We start from the raw sequence: 23,891 nt of genomic DNA on the forward strand, positions 1-23,891 counted from the left end.
CCCGTGTCGTTCAGGACAGCTTTTGGAGATAGAGTCGCTGTGATTGTTGACTGCTTCGAAGTGTTCATCAAAAAGCCTTCAAACATTTCAGCAAGAGTACAAACTCATTCAAACTGTAAAGACCGGAGCAGCAGCACTGTCAAATTTCTAATCGCCATTGCCCCGCACGGTGAGATTACATACATTTCTCGTGCTTGGGGTGGGATGGCAAGCAATAAGCAAATTGCAGAGGAGTGCGGCGTCCTGAACAACCTGTCGCCTGGGGATGTTGTGCTCGCGGATCGGGGCTTCGACGTCGAAGATGGCGGACTTTTTTGTGCTTCTGTTTGCACAAAAGGGAAGACACAGCTGTCCGCGTATGATTCGGAGCAAACAAGAAAACTGTCCGGTGTTCGCATGCACGTAGAAAGAGTAACCGGCTTAGTTCCGAAAAAATTCCATATTCTGCAAAGTCTGCCTATTGGGCACACGGATGTAGAACTGAATGACTCCATGGCGTTGATTGATAAAATAGCTGTCATTTGCTGCGCATTATGCAACCTGTTCAAATCGATTGTGCCTCTAGAGTAATCAATAAAGTCAAGAGATGTTTGGATGTTCGGGGTGTGTCACATTGATTCATATTGTTAAGTTTAAATTGCTGCCATGTAAAAGTTATTTATTTATTATTCATATTTGTATTCACCTTTTTCCGGAAGTTCGTGTGGGCGCCGCCATGAATTGTGCCCGCCCCTTTTCTCCTATCTGTTAACATGGGATTGGAGTCCATAGAAAATCAGTCACTACACGAAAACAAAGCCGTTTTTCAGCCGCGCAGAGAAACGCTGCAGTGTTGACATGTTGGTGCAAATGAACATTGGCCATTTTACACAAATCAATCGACTAAACATCAGATTTGAGCGGAGAATATTTTCCCTCTATCTCCGTTTAAATGAACGGGCTTCACACTCGACCAGAAGTGTCAGGACAACGGAAGTGCCGAGACAACGCAAAAAGTGGCAAAAGTGGGCGGGGCAGAATAAGGTGAATACTTTGATTCTATGGCACTGTTTCCACATTGTACATAGTGATGATTTTTTTTTTTTTAGTTCAAAGCAAAACTTTCTTTGTATATTTTTATATTTGTTTGGAACAGTGCTTGTCCATGAAAACACATCAGATACATTTATGTAAACACCGCTTGGCAGATAACAGCCATAATCAATAAATGTAACGTAAAAGTTTTCTCATCTTCTTAATACTGCAGCAAGTAGTTGCACCATGCACAATGAAGTATTTACCATTTTAAATTTTGTGGTAAGAACGGTCTCTATTTATACAGTGCTTTTCCACCAACATTATTCACTCAAACTGCGTCACATCAAGGAACCACTCTCTGATTCATTCTCTAGTTGCCAGGATTGCCAGAAACTCAGTGCAACACCTAACAGTACATAATGCTTTATTCAGAGCGCAAAAAATGTATGTTCTAAACCTTAGCATTAGTGTTTTGGATTTTATAACTTAGGTGTTTGAGGAACAAGTAAACCTTGGTGGATCCATACAATGCTGGAATAGAGGAGTGAGTGGACATGAAGACAATAGTATCGAGCTATTAACAATTAATGCTTTTTAGTGGAATCAACATGAGCACTGGAATGTTCAGGTGAAGTTTTTTTTTTTTTCCATGTGGAATAACAGCGAAGTTCATTTACAGTTCAGTTATTTTTCAGAATTTTACTCATATCAAATATTTATTAATTTGTGAATTTCTGTCATAGGATATTAACGAGGAGACATAGCGTGCTTTAAAGTAGTATTGGTGACGTTTGGGAATAACATTGCCCGAAGCTCATAATCTGCATATAGGCTAATGGCATGATGATTCCACAAAATTACCCTAAGCCTCTTCATCAAACTTATAAATAGTACAAATGGTGCACTGTATAATTTGACACCGTCCCCAATTTGTGTGCCACATTTGTGTCTTTGGGGTTTTGTGTGGATTGAACCACTAGATGTCACCCCAAGGCTACGTCTTGTTTTCCCAGAAGGCAGCACTTAACACCTCGCAGCTTTTCTCAAGCACTCTTTTATTGTAAACAGTCAGACATTTTAATGATGTGCCAAACATTCAACAAAACAGTCTTAGAAAATAGGGAAAACATGAAATCCGTTACTGTACATAGCCACATTTTTGGTGCTGAGACAGAAATGGACTAATCTAATACCAGGAAACAAAGGCTCTATCTTGAAGTGCGGTCTGCTTATTCATGTGTCTCATGTGAAAGCATAGCAGCGATGTGATTCTGGCTGTAAAACATTTTTTCCCCTCTTTATAAAGAAAAAATAAGTTTCACATGGATGGTTGAATGGATTTAACTGGGTGGAGCTTCAGGTGCAGTCAAGTCAAGGCTGCACAAAAATGTTTACGGATACAAAACAGAGTGCATGTTTAGAGAGTCCTTTTAAAGGTCCTATATTGTGCTACTATTAATCCATTTTTGTACACCTTCATATGGTTTCCCCACTTTTTGTTGTTGCATAAATTGCATAATGTACATGTAGGCAAAACATCATGGAAAAGAAATTCAGCCCTGATTTCTCTGCATAAAACACCCCTGAGGGTGCAGGGAGTTGTCCTCTGCAAAGTGCACAAAGTTGTGAAGCTGTTTAAGTGAAGCAAAAAAAAAACAAGTCGGGGAAAAAAGTTGACTAAGAAAACACACAAGGCAAAAACGTACACAAATATGCAAAATACTCAAACCTTTACCGATCAAACAATTCTGGGGATGTTTTTAAAGAGCGAAACAATATGCCATGGTAAAAATCAGTTCAGCATAATGTGGGACCTGTAATTCAGTCCTTAACGTTGCTCCAAAGCTGTGGTTCTCGTCTGGTGGGTAAACAAAAGTAGGTCACAGAATCTTACCTAAAATCACAGTTGATAAATTGTTTTGATAGTTTTTGATTATCTGTCTTATACACTGAAGGTAGGACCCGAAGCTACACCAGTACTTAAGCCCCACTGCACTAAAGTCATTGTCATAGTCGAGAATATCTTCACATTAACCACTTATCCTTCTCTTTGTTGAAGTCTTCTGCCCATTGGCGCGTCAGCTCCAAGTAGTGCTCCGGCTGGTTCGGAAGGTAGTCCAAGTAGAGTCGCGTCGCTGTCTTTTTGGGAACCGCCCTCTCTATCTGGGTTCCCTCGTGCCACTGGTTGAAGGAAGTAATAGTTACAATTTCGGGCCTTACGGACAGTGCCGCTTGCAGTGATGTCTCGTAATATCGCCCGTTCACGCGATTCCTCGTGTTGTGGTTATTCCACGGTCGGACCGCCGTATCCACATACCCCGGCCCGACGCTCGGGATGAACAACAAATTATTTGTGTCGCAAAACGCCTTGATCGCCTTCCAGTTCTGGTGAGAGGAGCCGAAGGAAAAGCCGTTGGAGGCGAAGTAAGTGTACATGCCATCGAAGCCGCTGGCTAGGATGTCGCTCTTGTGGCGTTCTTCAACGATAAGGGCAACAAAAACCCCATCGTAGGGGGTACCACGGATGGTGTTTGAGCCCTTGGGGGTCAGGAGTTCCGCCCATGAGTCAGAGGGAGTGAGGTACGAGTCGTAGACGTAGAAAAGAGGGAGGACTCGACCAGTGCTCAACTGGAACCTGTAGAAGGCGCCATGTTTTCCATACCTGGGGAAACATCAGAGGTGGTCAGTAATTAACTCATTGACTGCCAGCCATTTTCAAATCAGAGAGCTCCCCACTGCCAGAGGTTTTTCAGGATTTTGACTGTTTTTTCAAGACCCACAGAAAATTTTGATCTTGGTCTATGTCAACATGAAACCCACCAAAAGAAAGATTAGACTCTTTTTTCATCTAAAAAAAAGTTTGTACTTTTTTCCATTCTTTAGTAATTGTCCGTAGAAAATAGGTGAAATCACCCAAAATGCAATGCTATTTTCTGACCAAAAAGCTGAGAAAACAAAAGAGCAATGCTGCCACCGAGTGACTCATTAGCATTAGGCAGCACAACTAAGATTTTAACACCAGACATGCTCAAGGCTTTGCTGCCGCTGTTCCCATTGAAAAACCTAATTGACATCTATCTACGTCATTGGCTGTCAACGTTAGGATTTTAATTGACATCTATAGACGTCATTGAGTCAATGAGTTAAGTAAATTTACTAAGCAACTTTTTATGCAAAACATACCTTGATATTTGTGCGTTATTGAACTTTCTGTGTCCCAGCAGCTGTGTGGGTTAGCGTGGTGCCTTTACTTTCCATCACAGCAGCCTAAGATGCCCCAGGATTGCTTGTTTTTAGAGTTTCTGGTAGGTTTTCACTGCTGACGGATCCTCTCACCAGAAAACCTACCTTGATTCTGGAGCACTGTAGAAGCCACCGTGATGGAAAGTAAAGGTGCCATGCTAACCACGCAGCCATTGGGTCAAGTAGGTCAAATATACACAAATATCAAGTTTTTCCATACTGGACCTTTAAGAAGTTGAATAGAGTTTTTAAGGCTCTGTACTGTATTTGTGTATTTGAGTATTTGTGTTGAGAACTTTCTACTTTTACATGTTTTACATCTGCATTTAAAAGTGAAATATAACACTTTCTGCCCCACTACTTTGGTATAAAGGCACCGACGTAAAAAGTAAATTTGCTCATGTGTTCATTTTAAAAGCCTAATAACAATGTGTAGATGAACCGTCAATGCCCCTGACTCACAATAAGCAGCTTTGTCCTTGATTGCCGTGCAGAGGGTGAATTCTGGCTCCATTTTTGTGATAAGATGTAAAGTGACTATTCACTTTTTAACCAATTTGTACTTTCGACTGAAGCAGTAAAAAAGTAAATATTTGACTGAGGAACGTGTACTTGTACTCATGATTGATATATTTGACCAGTAGTTATAGTCTTTTACTGCACTTAATGAAACCAAGTACTTTGACCACCTCTCCGAGATACTGAAAGAGTTTCTGGAATTCTTATTTAATTTATATTTACCAAGGAAAAGATCTACTGAGATGAAAAAAAAAGAAAAGAAAAAAGGACGTCCTTGCCTATGAAACCTTCCGTGCGTCCCAATGGCCGATCTGTCTCACAGTTTTGCGGCTACATATTTTTTTTTAAAAGTATTCAACTGCCATATTTCTGATTGATTGATCTGAGTATTACGATCTTGATTGATTAGATTGTTAAGGCCACAACGCCCATTTTAAACCATCAAGGACCATTAACGTTTGAGAGACACCCAAAATATGACCAGCGATCAAAATCTACCTGCTATTGGCCTGTTGTTCGTGTCAAACCCTGGCAACAACACAGCCGGGGTTAAGATAGTCCACGTAGCAGGGCGTTCATCTTTAATTCATACACGATTTTTGGTACTATTATTACCGGTGCTAAAATGTGTGCTACTTGTCACTTCTGAACTCCTTTTGAAAGAAGGCTTCCCGCTGCAGCGCGCAGACAGGTCCTTAAGACATCTATATTTAACTACCGCTCCTCATCTCATTTCACTGGAGCAGCGTCAGAGATGGGACCTAGAAAACCGAGCTCAGCGGGGGGTGGGGGGTGCGGGGGGGGGGGGGGGGGGGGGGTTCAGAGTCCAGGAGAAAGTGCCCGTCACACTCACTTGTCAATGATGTATCTGATGTTGTCATGCATGGTCTGCTCCGTCCGCCCCTTGTACGGCTGGATGTGGAAGGCCACCTGCCAAACCAAACACGCTGCACGTCAACACACCGAAACTAGGTTATGGTTCAAAAAAGAAAGAAAGAAAGAAAGCAATCCTGGGAAGTAAAGGGTTAAAAGTGAATCTTTACAGCCTGCACAATGTTATGTAAGCGGTGTGACTCAGTTCTGTAATCTCTACTCTGTGCTTATTATAAACACAAAGCCCCAAAGGCCGCCTCTGATGTTGAAAATGGTGTTTTGTTTGCATAGAATACGGTCAAATCACCAGCACCAAGATCTGTAGATTTTTTTTTTAAAACTTTAATCCAATTTATTGTTTTTATACAGCTTTTTTTTTTAGGTATTGATCTGTAGATTAAACGAGGCTCTTTTAAAATGACTTCTATCATGCCATTTGATTTATATTTATAGTTGTATCGTTTTATTAATGGTATTGTTGTTACTATTTATTTATTTTTGTTGGTTCTTTTTTGATTTTCTGCTGGGGCTACGTCAAGGGTCTCTAACCCCTTTAACCAAGCGCATTTTGTCCAGTTCAGCTTTACCCAAATCTAAAAGCTCCTTTTTTTCTTTTTTTTAATATAATATATTTATTGGATTTTAGTTTACATAAAGCAAAACAAAAATAACATAAAATATAAAAAAACTAAACAAAACCAAAACAGAACATTCCGACTCCATTCAAAAACAAGTGGAAAGCTCGCCATGTGAGTTCACATGATGCCTCTATGAAGTATAGAAGATATGTCCATGCCGATGTACAACATAAAAGGGTCCCATATTTTGTAAATCACACCGTCTCTACAGTGCAATTTGCTGGTTAAATAATCCAAGGAGACATATTCAAGTATGTACGATGCCATTGACGTTTGCAGGGCGCTTTATCTGTAATCCAGTTGAGAAGGATACATTTCCTGGCACAAAATGTAAGCATCCTGTGAAGTTGTCTCCCATACTTCCCAGTGATAGTGACATCTGTTACACCAAGTAACATGGTCAGTGGATTGCACTCTTTAGTAGAAAGAATGGGGAATATTTTACTAAGTTCACCTTTTATGATATGCCAAAAATGTTGTACTTTTCTGCAGGACCAGTAGCAATGAGTGAGAGTATCCACTTCGGTTTTACATTTTAGGCAGAACGGAGAAAGGTCTGAATTAAATTTATGACATTGGGAAGGGGAAATGTGAACACGATGTAAGATTTTGAGTTGTAAAGCTTTTACCCGATTACAGACACTTAAAGAATTTGCATTTTTCCATGCAAGATCCCAATCTTCATCATTAATTTCCAGCTCTAATTCAAGTTCCCAAAGCCGTTTTAAATGAGAAGTGTTAGTACTGGCAAATTCTTTTAGTAAGTTATAAGAAGACTTTATAGAGGATTTAGTCCTAGGTGAGTACAGCTGTTTTCAGAGTCAGATATAGATTGGTCTGGTCTCCTAATATTATATTTATCAACCATTTGCTCAAAGGACAACATAGAGGGCCCATCCATTAAGTCTGAAAGGATAGAGATTCCCTGAGTTGCCCAAGCCTGGAATCCAGAATCTATCATTCCTGGTAGAAAGAGGATTGTCACTCTAAAAGCTCCTTGACTGGAGAGTTTACAGCCTAATAGGTCTGTGTCACGCCTCATTTGAAAGCTAAGACCTACATGCGTTTCTGCCACATTTGTAATTGTGATGAAGCCACAAAAATGTAACAAAAAAGAAAAAAAAAAGCAACAAAGATGTGACGAAAACGAAACAAAAAAGCAATAAAAACTTGACAACAAGAATGAGGTAAGAGCTTAGATCAGTTTTGTAGGCCTTAGCTTTCAAATGAGGTGGTGCACTGGCGTATAGGCTGTAAATTCCAGTCGAGAAGCTTTTAGACTTGGGTAAAGACGAACTGGAGAAAATGTGCTCGGTTAAGGTGGGGGATAAGAGGCAACTTTTATTTTATTTTTTACCTGAACTACTTTAACGTAACAAAAATAGCAGACAGTGAGACAGATATAGTTGTGTAACTTTGAGTTGGACTTTACTGCATTAACTAAATGTGTAAATTAAATATCAAATCTTTGCATGTGCTTTACATGTGGTAGAATTAACACATTTAGTAAATAAAGCTATTTGAATGGACTCATCAGTAGAAATGCATAAAGGCGAGAGATTTGGAAAGGGCTGGAAGGCTGCTGGTCGCTCCCAAACTACTGGTTGGAAATTCCGGGCTTAAATAGAGAACTGTTAGTTATTTACATCACTTCATTGTTTTTAACCTCTTAACTCCTGAACCAAGCACATTTTCTCCTGTTTGGCTTTACCCAAATCTCAAAGCGTAAAAAAAATCCTTGAAACAAGTGCCTGCTGCGCTTATATGGCAAAAATTCCATCCAGGAAAGGGAATACTGTATTTGGACTTTGGCTCATCACCTCTTCATGTCCTTTTCAACTACATTCAAAAACCTTCCCTTAGGTCTTCCTTTTGGCCACTAAAAAGACCTTTTCACAATCAAATCCATTTACACTCCTTCCTGTTAGCACTGTAATGGTTTTGAAGACATTATCTAATTAAGTTTTTTTATGGACAAGTGATAAGATTGTGCGTAGATGTGCAATTTGTGCTTTTAGATCAGGTTCAGTTCATCGTGCACACTTGAAACATATTCAAGAGCACTCACGTTTGAGAGAAGACCTAAATATAAATGCAGAAGATGTTTGCAGAGGTCTAAACTATAGGATTAGTAGGTCTGAAACATATCGATCCCCATGGATGAAGGATATTCTGTTGTTAGCCAATGATATTTTACTGCATAATAACTGCAGTCTTTACTAATTGCAAGCATTCAAAGTTTCGATTTGAATTTCAATCTTCATGTATGCATATCCAAGCTATTTTAGTCCTTTCATCTCTTGCTATCAGAGTACAGATGTAAAAACAAAAAGTACTCAACGATTTCAAGTGATGAATGGCATATTTAAAGATAAAAAAGTCATGCGTCTGAAACCCAGGAGTGCATAATCTGAAATCTCCTAATAAGATTTTTCCACAGTATCTGCGGTGTCGGTCTGTAGCGAAAATTGACAGTCCGTGCCATCGAATGTAATAAAAGTGCAGCAGACAAATGCAGTTTTGCCTGAAGGAGCTGGAGGATTTGTGATAAATGGTTTAGAGAGAGAGCGAGACAGCGAAGAGTGGAGAGAATAACTGACACAATGCTGAGCGCTCTCACAGACTTCTGTCTCTGCAAAGGTTTATCTGAGGATAGAGAACATGACAGACTGAACGAGCTGCGCGGAGTTTACAAATGCATTTCAGGCGTAGGGGGGGGGGTTTAAGGAGACAAGGCTTTTCTTTTGCATGCCATTAACAAACTTTGGAGAACAAATCTAGCATTAACTATTCAACAGCCTCTCTGGATGTTTTTGAAAAGAAAAAAAGGAGATGACTTTTTCACCAGGGTTCTAATAACAGTGATAGCTGAGAATAGAAACTATTAGATTAGCCATTAGCGTTAGCCATCAAACACACGCAAATAATGAATGTCCAAGACCATTTCTGTACCCGCCAACCTCAACCATAAGTAACTCCATGTGCGAGTAACATTAGTAGCTGTTGTTTTTTTTAAACTAGACAAAAAAAACAAAACCATTTGCGCTAAATGTTAGTATAGATACAGACGGCATCTCGTCATAGAAGGGGGCGTGGCTTCGCCGAGGGGGAAAATAGAATCTTTAGAGAAACACAACTTTTCACTCTTTTTAGCCATTTTCTGGTGGGATATGAACTTATTGATCACACACAAATAAAGTCAAGTGTAAATCGGGCCCATATGGATATTTTCTCACAGCAGATTGTTCAGTAGAAGTGAAAAAACGGCAGTTGTAGCTACCGCAAGCTAACCGTTAGCATTAGCCCGATGCTAACATGTAGCATCAAGTTAGCATTCTCCGTTATTCATGTATTTATGGGCTTTTGAACCACTTTGCTCCTCCCCATGTCTTTGTATCTTTATTTAGTAGAAACTATATTCATATTTCAGCATTTGTTACAGTAGTTTTTATATAATTAGAGAAAATATACATTTTTTCAAAATTGTTTTCCCCCAACTGTTTTTAAAAATGACAATATATGGGCGATTCCAGAGATGCCGTCTGTATCTATAGGCCTGTTAGCAAAAGGCAAAGTACTTTAACTTTCTTTATGTTTCACTGGACCAATCACGACAAAAACATTGACATAGACACTACATTTGAGTCTATGATCATTTGAAAAATAAAGTTTTATTTGTATTTTTTTACACAAATCCTGAAGGTAATAGTAAATCATTGGTGATTTTATAACGCTAACTACTGAAGCTAGCTTATCGTAGACACCATAGCGTCCATGTATTCACCAGCAGTTGGCCAGGATTAACAGGAGGGTAAATATACTTTTACAGGTATTTGGAGTTAATTATAAATACATTTCTTAGTCATTTTACATTTATTTGTTTATAAAAAGCTATATTCCAAGTGTCTGTTTCTTTTCTTTCGTTTTGACACGTTGCATAAATGGGAGCAACCGCTAACTGCTAACCAAAAAGTGGAAGGACGTCTGCCCTACAACTGTATCAGAAAGGGCTGCAGTGTTTTGTAGTAACACAGGCCAGTGTAACGCCTCATTTAAAAGCTAAGACCAACAAAACTCATCTAAGCTTCTTCCTTGTTTTGTTTAAATAGATTTTTGTTGCATTTGTGTCACGTTCTCATTGCTTTTTTTTGTAGCATTTTGGCCACATTTCGTTTTTGTGTGCAATGTAACTGCGATGAAGCCACAAAAAGGTGACGGAGAGCGACACAAATGTGACAAAGACGCGCTAACAAAAACTTGCCAACAAAAACAAGGAAAGAGCTTAGGTCTTAGCTTTCAAATGAGGCGTTACCCTGGCCTATAGGCTGTAAACTCTCCAGTCAAGAAGCTTTTAGATTTGGGTAAAGTCAAACTGGAGAAAATGTGCTTGGTTAAGGCGGGGGTTAAGAGGTTAAACAGGGTGTCCACAAGCTCCTTATTTACTTTTTACATTGTTTTGGCTAACGTAGCTCCATTGTCATGCGTGGTTAACACAATAAAATGTTGGATTTCCCCCATAACACTGGATTTATGGCACATGATCCTTGGAAAGCCGAGTGAAACAAACCACACACGGTATTTATGGTTACAATTCGTACTGTGTGATTTATGTCTCCTGTCATCTGGGATTCAGAACACCATGTTTACTGCTGTCAAAGGACGCAGCGGCGAACGCTCCGTTTGAAAAGAGCCGGCGAGGTCTCTATAAAGAGTTTCCATGGAGACGCGGCACAGTTTGGCTTCTCCGACCTTGTACCGCCTGGGCTCTTTGAAAGGCAGCAAAGGTAAGATCACTCTAAAAATGATGTTGAATGGTGCAGCAATCAAACTGTTTTTATTTTCACTTTGAAATAAGGTTTGGATCTTCAGACGTGTTGCAGCTCAGAACAGCGGCATTATATTAACTAATAGGCTGTGTTAGGACAAAAAAATGGTCTGGAATTTATGAAGTAGACAGTCTATAGGGTTCAGGACTGTGATGTCGCCAAGCATCATGGGATCAGCAGCAATCTATTATAGAAAACGCTATTTCAATGGCCGCCGCCTGGGCGCCACCATGTTTATTTCCCATACCGACTTTGAAGCTAAGCAGGGAAGTGCCTGGTTAGAACTGGGATGGGAGACCGTTTGGGAACACCAGGAAGCCTGGCGAATGTACTGAGTGTGTGCGTGGTTGGTGCTGCTGCTGTCCGAGGACAACCCGCTGTCACAAAAACGCGAGTGCACGAGATCTGACTGCCGTGCGTGTGCGCCCATCCAAACAGGGCGATGTGTGTGTGCGCGCGTGTGTGTGTGTTCGTGTGTGTATGTATGTGTGCGCGCGCATCCAAACAGGGCGATGTGTGCGTGTGTGGGCGTGTGTGTATGTGTGTGCGTGCGTGCCCAAAACCTGCTCAAACGCGCCTTATCAAACGCGCTGCTCCGACTGATTTATCCTCCGTGTGAGTAAAAGCGAAAATGAAACTACAACTTAAGGAGCGCATGGCCTGCACTGCGTAGTTTTTTTCTTTTTTTTTTACTTTGCTGCTGTACCATTTGTTTTCTATTTTGCTTTCACGTATTGTGAGCCCTGAGGTACATTTTTTTCTAAAGCAGCTTTCAACGCATTGCCAATTTTATTGTAAGGTTATAAATACTGTCTAATAACGATCATTAGGCTATTTCAGTTCAAAACCTACTCATTATTTTTTTTTTTGTTCACTACCGTGATGGACCAAACCACGGGTCCTGCACCGTGACCCAAACCGTTAGAGCTGAACCCCTAATATTTATCAATAATTCTTCCACTGTCTCTTGAATCCTGTTCCCCGAGTTTAGCGCAAATATTGTCGCAGTTTTTAAGAAAGGTGCACGGGTGCATCAAACACTCCAATTGCAGTTTGTTGAAATTGTTTTTTGCCTTCATTCTTTTACTCATTTGTAGTGGCCATAGTTTTTGGAATGGGTTGGGAACCACTGGTCTACAGCTGAACTGTGTGACGGGTTGGACATTTCTTTGTAATCACTCACAATCTCAGAATATCACATGTGGAGACTAGCGAGGCCCGGCCGAAGGCCGGGTCTCAGCTAGTAATAAACTAATGGAGATTTTAAAAGTTACTGGAGTTACTAGTTAGTGGATACTGGAGTTATTGTTCTCATCAAAACACTTGGACCCCACAGTGTGTTAGATGTACAGTATTTACCAGAGGTGACTCAGCCGCTAACGGAGCTTTTTATATTGTTTTTAGCCACAAACATGGTAAATCTACACAAAACAGTGGATTTTCACACTCTCTATATGTGTTTGGCATGGCAAAAAAATGAATTTAACCTAAACATTTCAGCTTTTGTTAGCCTGCTCAATATCTTTTTCCTATAGCCGTTAACATTTAGCCTTCAAATATCTTTCCCAAATTATAAACAATCCAGACGTTTTTCGGCTGGAGTAAACCCATCGACCACATTTAGGTGAGGCCAAACCCAATATATCATTTGAGATTATACTACAAAAGCGGCCTCTGAGCTAAATACTAATGCACGTTCAGTTGTTTCTGCTTTTCGTGGGTCGGATCCATATCGAATGGTGTATGTTCCCCGGGTACTATGATCCCCGGGTGCGATTTTTTCTTTTGTAGGTGCATAAGCTGATCACAAGTCATGAGTAAAACGTCATAAATATATCAATCAGCTTAACCCTGACCCTGCCCTAGCCCCTAACCCTAAAGATAGTGGGCTGGTGCCTAATCTTAATCAGTAGTTAAGGAACATAGGTACCGGAAAACATAGGGCTGACCACCCCATTTGTAGATAGCACTGAGTCTGTGAGAATGAAAGAATGTGTTGTGCATTAGAATATTATTCTGTACTACTGTATTTTACTGTGCATGTGTAAATAGGCCCAACCAAGGAGTCGCGAATTAGCACTATCTAGATCTAGAAGCTCTTTGTGCGTCAATTGTAACTATGTTGATTGCATCGTCCCTGATAAATAAATAAATGAATAAATAAATAAACATCATCTTCTGTGTCAATGGTCGAGAACCCACAGAAATGATATAAATGCCATGAAACAGACATGCCATACCATTCCCCATTCATTTCAATGGGGAGAGAACGCTCGATCCAAACAGGTCTGTACACCTTTGTAGGAATAGCCTCAAACCCAATCCCTAACCTAAAAGAAAATTGTCTTTTTTTTACCTAACTACAAACCTACTAGTACACATCTCGAATGTATCAGTAGCGTATAAAGCCCCAAACTATCTTACCCTACTATGTCATTTTCAGAGGACACGGAATGACTTTGTTCTCTTGCGTGTAACACCACAAGTGCAGTGGTCTAAGGGGGTCAATCTATGATTAATTAGCAGAACAGCGCTGAAGGGGATTTATGGATGAGTCTGAGCCACAGTCTGGGTCCTCTGCTCCAGCGGTGCTCCCTGCTGGATCGGGACAATCAAGCCCATTTCACAAGTTTTTAATTAACGACGACTCAACCCATGACTGAGAGAGAAGAAGAGAGACTAGTGTTGAGGGTAAGCCACCTTCTTCACCAGCTTCACAATTTTCTGATTCGTGTCGCTCTTTCAACTATTTGACAATGATTAGTGAGTTTAAAGGCTTACGATGAAAATTATACAAAAGAATGGAGAAGTCAGTCCCAATATTAAAGTATGGCGAGGTATGACATATAATTTCATTGCATTTATACATCTTATTTAGTTACTTTGTCATTAACATACTATTGATGCTGCTTAATGGCCATTGGATGTGTATCCGACCCACATAAAGCAGAAATATGACTGAATATGATTTAGCATTTAGCTCAGAGGCCACTTTTTTTGTCTAAAAAAAATCTCAAAAGGTCTGTGTATTCATTAATGATTTCTAACTAGGCTTTGACCTCACCTTCATGTAGTCAGTGGGTTCACAATAGCAGAAAACACCTGGGATCGTTCATAATCTGGAAAGTTTGATGGCTAATTGCTAATAGCTATAGGAAAAATACATAGAAAGGTTTCCTGGACTGGCTGGTTAGAAAACTGTCCTCATACATTTGGAGTGAACGCCACTTCTCCTTTTTATTTCTAAGGGCTCAAACCTTAGTTCGACTAAAATTTGGATATACAATTCTTGAACACAAACACAACCGAGCACTCAAGCAGTGGATGTTTCTGACCAGGGGCCAAAATTTGAAGTCCACACAGCTCTTTGTTAGAGACTTTTATAAAAGCATAGAGCATCGAAGCTGTCACTGCGCATAGCATCTGAAGCACTCAGCCAAGCTAAGTTACACAAATGGCTTTCGAAATTTCATGTGGGATGGAGTGTATGCCAATTATCTTCACAATGTCATTCTTTTTCAGAATACTGTTTGTCTGTGAGTTTTGTTTACACAATCTGTTCAAAATGTTCGTTTTCTCAACACTATGGTAAGTAAAAAAAAATAAAAAAAAGCAAAAAAAAAACATTACAAGCAAAAGCAAGACAGTATTGAATGAAAAGTATAAAACCTACCGGTGGTCTCACCAGTTACCTTGAGGCTGTGTCTGTGGGCCGCGTCCAGAACCGCAGGGACCAGGTCTTCGGAGGGTTCCCCGTGGTCGTCGGCCACTCCAGGAGGATACCAGGACAGCACCACCACACCTGCAGCACACATGAGCACGGGAAAAAAACATTGCAAAGAAAGCTTGGGACGAAAGGCCGTTCCCAGGAGTGGAGAGTAAAAGAGCAAGTGAAAGGTATTTACTGAAGTACATGTCATGATTTTACGTCAGCACATTCTACTTAAAACTCCACTATACAGAGTTTAGTCCCTTTAAACTCTGTATTGTCCCTTTAAACTGGGCTCATTCTACATCTTAGGACATTGCTGGAACATGTAGGGGAGGAAAATACATAATTTTAAATATTTTAAACTCTGTATAGTCCCTTTAAACTTACTTTACTGTGAATGTACATTTGTTTAAATCACAGTTCCTCTTTTTGACCTCAGTCGGTGAATCCTAATCTGCAGTTAAGTCGTCCTAATCAGAAACATCCCAGTAATAAGGTCAGAAAACACAATAATACAATTCTTCATACAAGATACCATAAATTGAACTCTTTCAATTGTTTAATAACCTTTTTATATTTTATAACCTGAAATACTTTTACTTTACAAAGGATGTATAAAAGTGGATTTTTTAATATTTTGACAGAAGCAGAATTTTAATAGGATGCTTTTGCTGAAAGGGACTATTTAACTAGTTTAAAAATGTTAAAATTCTGTATTTTCCTCCCCCTACATGTTCCAGCAATGTCCTAAGGTGTAGAATGAGCCCAGACCTGTTCACCACAACTGCCTCTAAAATCCTGCACTGTCACTCAAAAAGGTGTTAATTCGGGTCCGAAGTGCCGTCATGCACGAGCTTAAAGGAATAGGTCACTGTTTTTACGTACTGAGATATGTTCTTACCTTAGCTTAGACGTGTTCAGTAACGTGTTCAGTAATATCTCCACTTTACTGTGCGGACACCGAAGTACTTCTGGTGTTATTACGCCTTATAATATTATAATAATAATAATAATAATACATTTTATTTGTATAGCGCTTTTCAAGACACTCAAAGACGCTTTACAGAAAACAAGAATAAAATCACACAGAAAATTAGCACATTAAAATAGAGGGCAGTTTTTAAAGAGGTGGGTTTTGAGTTCTCTCTTGAAGGTGGGGGGGTCAGAACAGGCACGGAGTGGTTGGGGCAGTGAGTGTGGGGGCGGCGATGGAGAAGGCTCTGGCTCCCCAGGTTCGGCGCTTGGTCTTACAGGGGAGGTACAGGAGGTTGGCGTTGGAGGAGCGGAGGGAGCGAGATGGAGTGTGATGGTGGAGGAGGTCGGCGAGGTATGGAGGGGCCGAATTATGGAGGGCTTTGAAAGTGATGAGGAGGGCCTGAACTGGATGCGTTGAGGGACGGGGGGGCCAGTGGAGGTTCTGAAGGACAGGGGTGATGTGTTCACGGGAGCGAGTGTGCGTGAGGAGGCGGGCAGCGGAGTTTTGGATGTACTGGAGTTTATTGAGGGTTTTGGATGGTGAGCCGTAGAGGGCGCTGTTGCAGTAGTCGATTCTAGATGTGATGAAGGCATGAATCAGTGTTTCAGCGGCAGAGAAAGTGAGGGATGGGCGGAGTCGTGATATGTTTTTGAGATGGAAGAAAGCAGTCCGGGTTATTTGCTTGACGTGGGGTTCGAAGGAAAGAGTGGGGTCAAGGAGAACACCGAGGTTGCGGATGAGTGGGGACGGATATAGTTCTCCTTCTTATCCACTGAGAATATCCACATTATTTAATTTTGTGTAATTATACTTTATCGTGTCACACTTCACATAACCATATTTAAACAGGGAAAACATGGAAGAGCTTGGTAGCTTCTATCTTCACCTCATTTGGAGGAGAGGAGGAGAGGCTAAACGCTAACGCCGTCTGTGCTGTGTTTACGTGACTGAGGGCACAGGTGAAGGTACAAATGAACACGTCTAAGTTAAGGTAAGAAGCTATCTCAGTATGTAAAAAACGGTGGCCTATTCCTTTAATATAGAAATTGCATCTCGTCCCTTTAAGTCAATTTGTTGCTTCTGTATCAATACTTTGTCTGTAATCAATAATTTACTATGCAAGCAAATTGAGTACTTCTTCCACCACTGGGCATTCCTTATCAAGAAATAGGCCATTGTAGTAAGCTAACTAAGTAGAAAACAAAAATGAAATTTTTTAGCAACTCAACTGCAACTTGCACTTCTCTCACAAAAGAGCTTGGAGCTTCTTAAACTGACAGATTTGAGCAATATCCACAACCGTGCCAGCAGGTAGCGTCATCCGTAGAGTAACATTTGCCGAGAAGAAGTAGAGCCACGAAACAGTACAGTTAACTGCTGTGTCACAACGGGGGGGCTACATCCAACGCACTGCTGCATCAGAATACAATCAAGTGAGCACTGACTCGTGTTTTACATTTCTAAACCTCCATTGACGTAACACTACACCAACGGAGAAGTCGATGCAGTATGAAAACACAATTCTGAACTATATTCTGCTACTTCTGTCACTGCACCTGCCCACATTATTTGCAGTATTTAGTCAAACGTTCATGTGGAAAAAGGAAAGCCCATATCAAAAGCGAATCCTGGCTCAGTACAGTAACATAAAAATATATTCGATCTCGTGTATTGGAGTAGCTCAATTTACCTGCGGCGGCCTCTTCTATCTGCGACATGTGGTTCTCCAGCACGACCGGATCTCTGGAGCTATAGGGCCCCAGCTCCGGGTAGAAACTAGCCGCGATGTCTTCCGGCGGCAAGTGCTTCCCCTGGGCGTGACTGGCCGCGATTTTGGGGTCCCAGTGGGGCACCAGCACATGATCCCAATGGATGTACTTAGTGTCCATGCTGGGCGCCCCGTACCACAGATAGTAGAAGATATGCACGTCGTAGAACATGCTGTACTCGCGGTCCGATCTGGTGAAGACTACTTTGGTGTCGCCGTTGCCCATCTGCGACCGCGGGGATGACGCCACGAGGCCTTTGTTGTCCTGCTGCTGCCTCCTCCGGTTCGGGTGCCCGCCCTCGAAGTCCAAGCCGGGGGCCATGTCGGAGAAGCCGTCGCTGGGTTTGAGGGTGCGGAGGCCCATCATGGTTCCGAAGATGAAGAGGGTGAAGAGGAAGAGCGCCACCAGGGCCTTCCGCCGCAGTCGAGTCATGTTCATGACCTGGAGATAGGACATATGAAGAACAGATTAGGCGGGCGATATTGACAATAAAGTAACATCTCAACATTTAATTCGCAACTTTAAGATAAGGAAGTAACAGTTGACTGCTCTCCCTACAATGCTGATACATCCGCTTGTGCAGAGGGTGCTTGATTTCCCCTATGCTGTTCAATTATATGGACAGAAAACCACCTACTTCACAAGACTTTTACACAACAGCACTGGCCTATTTAACGCACATAGTCACATAGCACTCAACTTCCTTTTGAATTATTAGCGGTGCAAGTGGGATCGGCTTTCTGAAAGAGAATGTGTTATCAGAGCCGGTTACAAGATATAGGCCATTACATTTGCACATAAGTAGAGATAGCATTACAGTGCATAGTAATCTATCCAACGGAGGGGCTTTTCTAAAAATACACGCCATGCTACATTGTGAACTTTACTGTCTCGCGCATCTGGGCTTTTTGTCAAACGTGGCTCCACAAAGACTTGTCCATAAGCTTGAAGACTCAAAAGTGGCAGATTAATTTTCTCTTTTAACACTAAAAGATCGGTTGATACGAACACGCTGAAGCAAATCTGTTACATTTAAAGGAACATTTTAACTATACTGTTAATTTTCCCTTACCTTGGCCACGGACTGTCCAGGGCGTCGTCCGTCTAAATCTTATGGTAACTCAAGTAGTCAAAGCTTGAGTAGCGCTCCGTTTCATGTGATTAGCTCACAGTGGAAAAAGGCAAGAGAATCCTGAACTGATCTGTTAAATCAATTTGATCATTCCTTTGCAAGCGCTGACTGCCACTTTTCAATATTTATTTTACACACTGTCTTAAGCATCATGTAATATAGTTTGTTTTTTAATACATACGGTTGCTTTACTTCAACACACTGCCCCGTACTATTAAAAAAAATAAAGTATTGTAGCATATTCAGTCGCTTCATAAAAAACTAGAATCATTTGTCTCTTTTTCTACGATCTCAAAACGTTAATCGTACCTTTTTTCCGTGACATTATAACAGAAAACACACCCTTAATTCAAATTGCTTGGACGAGTAAACCCACATTATAATCACGTTATAGCCTACTCTCGAGTCCCGTCGCTGTCCGTGGTGCTGAACGACGCTGCTTCACCCACACGCCACGGCACAGTCGATCGTCGGTGCTAAAAAAAAAAGGCAGAACCAAACAAGCTGCGCGACCATGACGCCTGTTATCACCAGTTACCTCCAAGTCATCCCGCGTTTCAGCGATAGAACCGTCCATGTGCTTCCATTGCCGTCGTTTCTGCTGATTTCCCCCCCGAGCCGTCGCTGTTTTATTTGCAAGCTAAACCCCCCGACATAGCACGCAACAGTTCGTCCCCACTGCAAAACCTAAATGATTCAAAGCAACGGTACCTTTTAGTCCCCGGTCATTCGTTTTTGGTGCTTCCAGTGCGTCTTCAACCCATCTTCCCCCGCGTGAACCAGCAAGGAATCGTAGGCAAAGCTGCAAACGCGTTGATGTATCGCTCGCTGAAGGAGGAGAACGGCATTTCCGAGAATAACACGGCCAGGGGGCGGGACTAGCCTTGATCTGAGTCACCTGATTGGCCGTTGCTCGTCTAAAAAAAAAACACGCTTATTGGGATGTGGGGGAGAAGAAGAAGAGTCGGGTCCCCGGAAGACGTTCGCGTTTTTGCAGGTTGCTGTTTTCACTGCGAAGTAATAGAATCAATGAATGAATGGACTAAATGGACAAACAGGAGGGGGGGAAATAAAACAAAAACTAAACAGTAGCTTATTTCTGCGGGTTAGTAAGAATATTGTAGGCTATTCTAGACCACTTTGTGCAAATGTTTTCTTTTTGCCTGTGTCATACACTACTTAGTCCTCTTTATCCATATGTCTAGTCCTTCGGCCCTGGGTCTCTATAGCTTGTCCGTCCATGGGAGTGGATCTCTCCTTCTGTGGTTTTCCCCAAGGTTTCTCTTTTCTCCTGCCGGGTTTTTGAGTTTTTCCTTGCCGTGCTGGAGAGTCTAAGGACGGGGGACACCCACGCCGCTCGTCGCTACTTCCTATTGGACATTATATTTGATTCACCTGAACTTTTAATTGTCATATTTATTGCTCTGTTTTATTGCCTCTGTTGTGATATTGGGCTATATACAAAACCATTAAACTTGAAACTTGAAACTCTAGTCCTATTGAAGACCATACGTGAGAAGTGTCAGTAACCTATATTTACATGCACATAATTGGTTTGGTTCTGTGGCCTGATTTACAGTGAACTTTATTGATCGATGCTCAGGACATATTCGACGGTCTACATACAGAAAGCTATCAATAATACATTGTAATTTGAACACATCTGCTTTAAGATTATTATAGTATTAAAAACAATATCATGGTATTGTCAATTATATGCGGGAACTTTAAAGTATGTGGGATGGAAAGACTTAAAAAAAAAAAAGATTGCAGAGGGAGGACACTATCACTGACCCATATCAGCCACAAGGGGGCGCTACAGTCTACCTATGTGTGATCAACATCTTTGCTGTATTTTTCTTTTTTCACTATAGAAATGCAGGGTATTGATAGAAACATTTTCTGGACTTTGAATGTGAATAGACACGTAACTTCCAAAAGGAACTTTTAACAGTTGAAGCGCACATTTGCACAAAAGTGAGTATCATCTTTAATTAACCTCTTCAAGGAACAGGCCACCGATTTTACATACTGAGATATGTTCTTACCTGAGCTTAGACGAGTTGATGCGTACCTGGTCTTTGTGCATTTGCTCAGTCCTGCACAACGACCAAAGATGTTGTTAGCATTTGGCCTTTCCCAGCATATTCCTATGGCTCCAAACGGGGGTGAAGTTAGAAGCGACCAAGCTCTTCCATGTGTATGCAGAAGACCAGACGGGTACGCATCAACTCGTCTAAGCTCAGGTAAGAACATATCTCAGTATGTAAAAACGGTGGCCTGTTCTTTTAAATACTGAAGTGTATCATGAGTTGATCTGTCCATGGTGCTGAAATCGAAGAGCTAAGAAAAATGTACAAGCAAATTCATAAACTACATTTTTATCTAACTTCTTTTCTTTCCCGTCATTTTGCTCCTGTCATTTTTTCGGGAATACATACCGGTAGTTTACTCTATGAAAAACATTAACCTGGGGAGTATTTTGTCAAACGCTTAGTTCCCTGGTTCCCTCTAGTGGTGAATTTGCCAGTCATAGAAACTCACTCACTGTCACAGCGAACCGAGCAAAGTCCCACTCTATCATGTGTTCAGGAGACAGGTTTAGCACACCTCTTTATTATGTCAATGTGAAGCAAAGTGCATTACATATAAACTGCCATTTGCTGTCATTTACTGGAATATTCGTTCTGCTAAAATTCCCAACTTCGATTCAATAAACCTCCTCTGTTTTGTTTATGTATTCCATGAACTACTGTTACCTAAGACACCTGTGTATCAGAAGAATCATCTAATAGTGATTGAGTGAGTGAGTAATCAGTCTAATAATGTGTCACTCAGTTAAACACTGTACACAGAGAAATGTTCTTAGTAAATGTATCCATCCATTGCACAACAAAGTACAGCACAGTGGCTTCTGTGTTTAAAATAACCAAACTTCCCAGGGCCTTTTTGCTCCCCCTGCCACTGTGGGTCTTCAAATGTTATTGTTGGATTCCATGTGACATAAAATTTAAAACAAATGGGGGAAGGTGATGCTGTATAATACTGCTGATTTGAAGATTGTTGTTGTTGTACAGAAAATGAGTAATTTACTGATATGAACAGACTGGTTCATAATTTGTGGATTTTGGTCAGTATATTTTCTTATGAAAATGCTAAATCAATAGGAAACACTGGCTCTTGCTTGACTTTCATCATTGAGAGGGACATCACCACAGCCTAATCTGTGATTTGATATAAAAATTTTACTAGCCATAAAGTTTTTTTTTTGTAGAATTTTAGCTTTGGCTGTAAAATAAGAACACTTTTTTTTTCCCTATAACTTCAGGAACCATGTGTAGGAAGCCACAAGGCAATTTATTTTGAATTGAAAACAATTAATCATAATTTAAATTTGGTTTCTATTATATTGACAAAATCGCAGTAACATTATATTTGGGAGGGGCATGGATTTTACAGTTGTGCTCAAAAGTTTATACCCTGGCAGAATGTTTGTTCAGAGAATATGAAGGATAACAGTTTTTTTTTTTTTTTTTCACTTATGGTGGTTGTGTAAAGCCAAACAACTGAGTGTACTCTTTTTAAATCATAATGACAATTGAAACTACCAAAATGACCCTGATCAAAAGTTTGCACACAAGTTGACACAAACGGGTTCGAATGGCTACTAAAGGTAAGCATCTTCACCTGTGATCTGTGCTTGTAATTATTGTGTCTGTATAAAAGGTCAGTGAGTTTTTGAGCTCCTGACTCCTTGTGCTGCACTGACGTTTGTGGTTTCTGAGACATGAGAAAAGCAAAAGAATTATCAGAGGATCTGCAAGGAAAGGCAGTTGAACTGCATACAATGGGAAAGGGTTATAAAAAAGATATCAATCAGCAGTTGTTGAAAGTACCCGCCTACAATATGCCAAACAGCACAGAGACAAGCCTCAACATTTCGAATTTGGAATGATGAAACTAACATGGAACTTTTTGTTCATAACCATTAACGTTACATTTGGAGGAGTCAACAAGGCCTGAGATGAACGGTGCATCATTCCTGCAGTGAAACACGGAGGTGGATCACTGTGAGGTACAACGCTTCAGGGAACTTGATCCAAACTAATTTAAGGATTATTTTTTTACTAAAGCCTTTTTTTTTTTTTTTTTTTACAAAACTGGACAGTCTAATTTCCCAGTTCATTTGGTACAGAAAGCTTTTTTTTTTTTACAAAGACTGGTCATGAAATATTCAATCGTTTTTCTGGTGTAACGCAAAGGATGCTGACTACTGCACCCAAAGTCAAACGTCTTGAGACTAAAGCTCAAGACAACGTCCACTCATCTTCAATCTGTGCTTTTCATGGACTGCTCATATTCAAAGTTCTACACAGGCTACACCTTTCCAAAGTACGGCTTTCCACAATGTTCCATGGGGTGGACACAGCTTGTGGCAAAAAATTTCAAATTGATGACTGTGCTAATCTGCTAATCGTATTAACAAGCAGAAAAGTTGTCATATTTATTTCAGTACTAGCTAGGGGACTGATATTATTACATTGAAAATAAATAAACAAATAAACTATATTAATTTGGAACATGATGTAATAAAACATTGGGGGGGGGAAAATCTATCTTGGATTGAAAGGGAAAGTGGATGATTTTCATTTGGTATAGGATCCGTTTCTGGGGTATGGATGAATGCAGGAGAAGTGTCACTCATCAGCCTGGAAGCTGCACATGGGACGCACTTGGACGTTCCAACATGACAACGATCCACAGCACAAGGCCATGTTGACCTCTCACTGGCTCCAGTAGAATAAAGTGAAGGTTCTGGAGTGGCCATCTCAGTCTCCTGACCTCAATATCATGGAGCTAATACACAGTTTTAAGAACTGGGGTGTGCAAACTTTTGATCAGGGTTATTTTGTTAGTTTCAGTTGTCATTATGATTTAAAAAGAGTAAACTCAGTAGTTTGATCATAAATGGTTTCGTACAACCACTGGCTGTGAGTGGGGGGGGGGGGGGGGGGGGGGGGGGGAACACAACTTATCATGACTTTATCATTCATCATTCTCTGAAAAATTGCCAAAATTGCTAAATTAAATCATCTGCATTTTAACAGTTAAAAGACAAATTACCATGAAATAAATGTCCTCCACTTGAATACCATACAGGCTCTTTATAACATTGAAGCCACAGA

General features: G+C 40.7%; 1 protein-coding gene across 1 annotated transcript; it reads right to left on the reverse strand.

Annotated features, from left to right (window-relative positions):
• Positions 1–2,714: 2,714 nt before the first annotated feature.
• maneal (mannosidase endo-alpha like) lies at positions 2,715–19,572 on the reverse strand. The gene is made up of 5 exons (XM_079570472.1): positions 19,417–19,572; positions 17,495–18,014; positions 14,809–14,918; positions 5,633–5,709; positions 2,715–3,679 (listed from the first exon to the last, which is right to left on the reverse strand). Exons 2-5 carry the CDS (start codon positions 18,009–18,011, stop codon positions 3,043–3,045), a joined length of 1,341 nt encoding a protein of 446 aa, XP_079426598.1. The 5' UTR covers positions 18,012–18,014; positions 19,417–19,572; the 3' UTR covers positions 2,715–3,042.
• Positions 19,573–23,891: the final 4,319 nt, after the last annotated feature.

Source organism: Gobius niger, assembly GCF_951799975.1.
Source record: "Gobius niger genome assembly, chromosome: 14".
Lineage (NCBI taxonomy): Eukaryota > Metazoa > Chordata > Actinopteri > Gobiiformes > Gobiidae > Gobius > Gobius niger.